The 6,072-nt window shown below is 39.3% G+C and overlaps 1 protein-coding gene across 2 annotated transcripts in view; it reads left to right on the top strand.

Moving 5' to 3' along the window:
* The window catches only part of WDR36 (WD repeat domain 36), a 57,567-nt gene continuing 51,495 nt past the window's right edge, over positions 1 to 6,072 (top strand). For both annotated transcript variants that reach the window (XM_074282002.1, XM_074282003.1), the window contains exons 1-2: positions 1 to 488; positions 4,564 to 4,591. In XM_074282002.1, coding sequence (XP_074138103.1) covers positions 306 to 488; positions 4,564 to 4,591 — 211 coding nt within the window. In that variant the 5' untranslated portion in view covers positions 1 to 305. The remainder of the gene's footprint in view (positions 489 to 4,563; positions 4,592 to 6,072) is intronic.

Genomic DNA, 6,072 nt, shown 5'->3' with positions numbered 1-6,072 from the left:
AAAAGACAAGAAAGGATTTATTTGTTAGACTGCCCAAGGTGATCTCGGCCGGTTTCAGAGGGCTACAGCGAAACGAGGAATTGAGATTGTATACAGCGCTCAGAAGCGTCCGGGAGGCTTCCTTTAACAGAACGGAAATGAGAGTGACGTATTGGTGGCAGCGCCGGAAGTGGCCTCTATAGAGGCTCGTTGTCTCTGGTTACGCCACGAGAAGCCGTAGAGGCGGTGTGGAAGAAATTAATAAACCATTGAGCTGCAGCCGCAGCCGCGGGATTGCTGGACCAGAGCTCCAGACGTCCGAGGAGATGGAGGGCGGCGGCGGCGGCGGCGGCGGCCACGGCCACCACTCCTCAGGCAGCGCGCTGTTCTCTGGCTTCCGCGCTCTCGGGCTCTTCAGCTCGCACATCCCGCACGTGGTTCGTTACCACGGCCGGCACCGCAGGTTCTACGTGACAACTTGCGTGGGGACGAGTTTGCACACTTATAATGTAAGTAGCCTCTTGCACCCCGTGCTTTCCCTCCCACTGCATGGCCCGTATTTCCCTTGTCTTTGGGCTTCCCTCGGTCCTGGCTGCCGCAACCCGCGGCTGAGTGTCTGCTGCTGGGCTTGTAATGTGTTATCCCATTTCATGCCTGCGAGCTTAAAGGTCCGCCTGAAAAATCATCCGCGCCTCCGGCAAAGGAAGCTCTGTGCATGAATTTACCCATTTCTCACTCTTTGGTATCTGCAGGTTTTTTTCTTACACAGTTCGCCACTTCGCTAAGACACCCAGAACTCGGCTACTGATTTACTTGTCTCACGTGGCAGTAGTTTGCCCCGAATCTCTTCCTGCCCATCCATTATTTCTTGCCCAATCATCCATCACCTTCTGAGAGTGTGTTTGCTCCAACTCTCGTCGGGGACCCCCGTTTCTTTCTGTACTTTAGAGATTGTACGAATTCAGCTGTGAATAAACTTCCTAAGTCCTAATCTCTTCCCAGCTCATCTACTGCTTGATGAATATTTTCCCCGTTTCCTGGGCATCTCAAACTCTACATAGGGGAAGGGGGGAAAGAACTAACTTGTTTGCGATCTTGGCAATTTTCATGTAATAACAAGGTCCAGATCTTCTTCTTGTGCTATAGCATCTCTTCGCTCAGAAACACTAATCTAGTTCATGCTGTCATCGCCAGTCTGGGGCTCTCTAACTGCGGCCCGGCTGAGGACGTTTATGCTGCTTTCCCTCCCCTCCTCCCCCTCCCCCCTCCCCCTCCGGATTGTGGCAAATGGGCTGAGGGGCGGAGACCGAGTGTAAGCTTTTGTTTTTACTATAGTCCGGCCTCCTACAGTCTGAGGGACAGTGAACTGACCTCACCCTGTTTAAAAAGTTTGAGGACCACTAGTAGGTTATTCCTGACTTCCTAACCATCAATGCTTTCCCTTTTCGTTGTTACTTGTGCACCTGCCAAAATAACCTGACTATGGAATAGCTAGCTGTGGAATAGGAGTGATTCAGGACACTTCGAAGAAACCGTGAGGGATTCCCTCTTGCCTTTAGGCTACTCTATATACTTTTTTTTTTTTTTTTTTTTTTGGAGGCTGGGGTTAATTAAGTGACTTGCCCAGGGTCACACAGCTAGGAAGTATTAAGTGTCTGAGTCCAGATTTGAACTCTGGTCCTCTTGAGTTCAAGTCTTGGTGCTCTATCCACTGCGACACCTAGCTGCCCCTACTATATAAACGCTTTACCCTGGCCTTTGAGATTCTCTATGATTTAACTTCAAACTATCTTTGTAATTTTCTTTAACATTAATTCTATTAACTAAACCTTAAGGTTCGGACCTCCTTCCTTTATTTAGTAAATATGATTTTCATTCAGTACATTTGTCCCATACTGACAATATACTTCTTTCTCGTCTGTTTTTCAGAAATCTATTTTTTCTTTTAACACTTGATTCAGATGATCCATCTTCCAAAAATCTTCCCTTGACCTTAACTGAAAAAATTTTGTCCTTCATCAAATTATCCTAAAGCAATTTGTCTCACTGAGTCTTCTTTGCCTCTGTGACATATTTACCATATTTGTCTGTGTGATATGTTTATTATATTTTCATCTTTCCAGTTACCTTCCCTTCTCCCCACCTAAGATTTTAAAGTAGGAACTTAAAAATATATATTTTTTTATTTCCAGTGCCTAGTATAGTATCCTCCATGTAGTGGATGTAAGAAGGGAGGAATCTTGGAATTAAAACAAAATGAATAAATATATTAATCTCCTTTGTTCAGGCACTTGGGAAGATGTAAAAAAAAAAGTTAAGAAAAATACAGCTTTAGCTCTTAAATCTAGGAGTATATAGACATAGGTATGTGTAACATAAAAATTGATATGGATATTAATTAAATTACATGATAGGTGTAGATTTAGAATCAGAAGAACTGATGTCAAATTTCACCTTTTTCCACTTTATGACTTGTAACCTGTAGTAAGTCCTTTCCTTGGCTTTAGAGGGGTGCCTCAAGGATCATATCAAGGATCATTCCACAGTTTGAGGTTTAAAATCCTCCATTATCTGATCTTTCTAGTCGTCTTATACCTTATTCCCTTTCATGCACACTACAGTCTATCCAAATTGGTCTTATTGTTCCTTTTAAGCATTGTCTTTCCTCTTGGTGCCTTTTCATTTGCTCTCTCATATATAGAATTTACTCACTACTTCCTTTCTTAGAATCACTATTTTCCTTAAAAATTCATCTCAACCCACCTTCTGTGTTGAAGCCTTTCCTGACTCTCCCCAATTGCTAATACCTTCTTCTCTACCTCCCCCCCCCAAAAAAAAGAAAGAAATCAAAAAAAAGCTTTGAACTAATTTTGTCTTTTCCACAACTTCCCCTCAAATACCTTGAATTGATTTTATGTATCCATGTACAGAATCTCTGTTTCGTCTTTATATTTGGAGGGCCTAGCACAATGCCTGGTGCTTAAAAGAAATGCCTGTATTGATTAGTTGATTAAAGGAGAGCTGAAAAACTAAATGCTTTATGTGGTCCAAGAGAGAAAGTTATTCTTTGTGTGGTGAGAGGAGGGTAGTTGGGGAGATGGATTCTATTATTTCTGAAGGTGAAAATATCAACTGTTCCTCATATTTAAGGTTCTAAAAGGGATTTTATATTCTCAATTTGCTAAGGCTGTTGAATGTCTTCAGTGGGGAGTAATAGGCCGTTTTAGTCCCCCTGTAGTTTTTTCATAGCCAAAAGCTGTATTCTTTTTTTTTTTCCCCTAGTTGCTAATTCTTTTTTTTTTCCAATTTTTTTATTAATATTTATAACTTTTTTTTGACAGTACATATGCATAGGTAATTTTTTTTTTTTTTATATACATTATCCCTTGTACTCCCTTCTGTTCCGAATTTTTCCTCTCCTTCCCTCCACCCCCTCCCCTAGATGGCAGGCATTCCCATACATATTAAATATCTTATAGTATATTCTAGGTATGATATATATATATGTGCAGAACCGAATTTTGTTGTTGTTATTGTTGCAAAGGAAGAATTGTATTCGGAAGGTAAAAATAATCTGGGAAGAAAAACAAAAACAAAAAATAATAATAATGCTCACAGTTTACTCTCATTTCCCAGTGTTCCTTTTCTGGATGTAGCTGATTCTGTCCATCATTGATCTTTTTTTTTTTTTTTTTTTTTTTTTTTTTTTTTTTTAAATTTTATTAATTTTATAATTATAATTTTTTTGACAGTATATATGCATGAGTAATTTTTTTATAACATTATCCCTTGTATTCATTTTTCCAGATTTTCCCCTCCCTCCCTCTACTCCCTCCCCCAGATGACAGGCAATCTCATACATTTTACATGTGTTACAGTATAACCTAGATATAATATATGTATGTAAATCCAATTTTCTTGTTGCACGTTAAGTATTGGATTCCGAAGGTATAAGTAACCGGGGTAGATAGACAGTAGTGCTAATATTTTACATTCAATTCCCAGTGTTCCTTCTCTCGGTGTAGTTGTTTCTGTCCATCATTGATCAGCTGGAAGTAAATTGGATCTTCTTTATGTTGAAGATATCCACTTCCATCAGAATATATCTTCATCCAGTATTGTTGTTGAAGTATATAATGATCTCTTGGTCCTGCTCATTTCACTCAGCATCAGTTCATGTAAGTCTCTCCAAGCCTTTCTGAATTCATCCTGCTGGTCATTTCTTACAGAGCAATAATATTCCATAGCCTTCATATACCATAATTTACTCAACCATTCTCCAATTGATGGGCATCCACTCATCTTCCAGTTTCTAGCCACTACGAAAAGAGCTGAAAAGCTGTATTCTTAATCACAATCACATAGTCCATAAATGTGCTCTTTGCCCAATGAGAAATAATATAACTATATAAATCCATCACTAAAATAAACCTTGAATCTTTGTCCTCCTGAAGTCTGTGGAGCAATTTTCATGTACAAAATAACAGCACATGTTGTTATTTAATAAGTTTTAACTTAATTTTTAAGCATGTTGTTATATTTTAATTTGCCAAAACTTATTCAAAATTACTTTTCTTTTAACAGGTCCAGAAGCTTAGTTTGGTGGCAGTAAGTAAGTATGCAGTTTATTCTATTTGTTAATGTTTCACACTTCCTTGTTGGTGCTATAAAGTGTGTATTTTTGAATTACATAAAGAAATGAAAAATTATTTTGAAAATGAATTTGTGAAGGGTTTTGTTGTTGTTGTTGTTGTTGTTATAATAGAAAGGATATTGAGCCCATATTCAAATTATTTCACTTTTTGAGCTTCAATTTTCCTTATTAGATAATGACATTTGGTACTAATTATTTTAAAGGGTTGATATGAGAAAAATCACCATAAATATGAGTTCTTGTTATTCATCCAGAAATGATACCAGTGAAAAAGAAAGCATCTGAGTAAAATCAATCTAATTACAAAGTAACCCATAACAGCGATCTCAGATTTTAAAAGGAAAAATAAGGAGTAATTGGGAAAAAGTATTTTAAATCTGTAGTAATACTATCAGGAATATTAAAGTCCCAAATTAATTGAAGTTCTTGAGAAATAATTCAGGCAAAAAAGAGTCAGTCATTCAGTTAATAGTCAACAAATATTTATTATCTGGTAACTGTGTATCTGTATTGTGCTAAGTGTTGGTAATAAAACAAGGTAAAAACAGTCCCTTACAGTAAGGCGCTTACATTCTAATGGGAGAGACAACATGTAAATAACTAGGTAAATACAAGCTATTTACATAGTAGATTGGGATATATCGAGTGCTTGAGGAGAGCTAGTTCCTTAGGTGTGAAGGCTTGCCAAGCCCTTTTCAGAGCTGCTCACCCACTTTTGGTGTCCAACTGGCACTCAGCTTTTACCTGTGGCTCCAAGAAGCTGTAACGTGTGCTTCAGCCACATCTTGGTAAATCATCTCAGCAGAAGAGCTATACCAAATTGAGGGTAGCCACCAGGCTATAAACTTCTTGGTGAGTTAAAGAAATGTCCACTCCAGGTATGTGAAAACTTCTCCTGGCACAATGGATAAAGGAGAACAGTTTGTTCCAGTGGCCATGAAGGCAACTGGAGCAGGCTCTGTGAAATACTTAGATCTTGCTCAAACATTATCATGGTCATCTGCTACATCCCAAGCCATCACCAGTGGTCCTGACTTTTCTATTGCCACAGGACTTCCTTAACTCTGGAAGAGTGAGGCTGAAGAATTGGTGCTTGCTTCACTCTGCCTCACTTAAATCCAGTTTGCCCATGAGTAAAGAGATTGCCCTGTGACAGCATTGAGCCTCTGAACTAAGCTAGCTCATTGTTTGGGAGGCTCTGAAGGAAAAATGTGGGAGAGGAAAGGTATTGGATTGATCACCAAACTAACAGTCTGCAGAGCCATTGTGCTGCCTCAGTGTTGTGTGCTTGGGAGACCTGGGCAGTTATCAGCTTCATGCCAGGAAACTGAATCACTTCCATTTGAATTGTCTTGGGAAGGTTCTGAAGATCACCTGGCAGGATCAGGTACCGGACACTGAGGTCTTTTCTAGACCTAAACTGCCAAACATCCAACTCT

This window comes from Sminthopsis crassicaudata, chromosome 1, assembly GCF_048593235.1.
Source record: "Sminthopsis crassicaudata isolate SCR6 chromosome 1, ASM4859323v1, whole genome shotgun sequence".
NCBI classification, from domain to species: Eukaryota; Metazoa; Chordata; class Mammalia; order Dasyuromorphia; family Dasyuridae; genus Sminthopsis; species Sminthopsis crassicaudata.
Note: the sequence above shows the minus strand (reverse complement) of the source record. Positions and strands in the feature narration are given on the sequence as shown.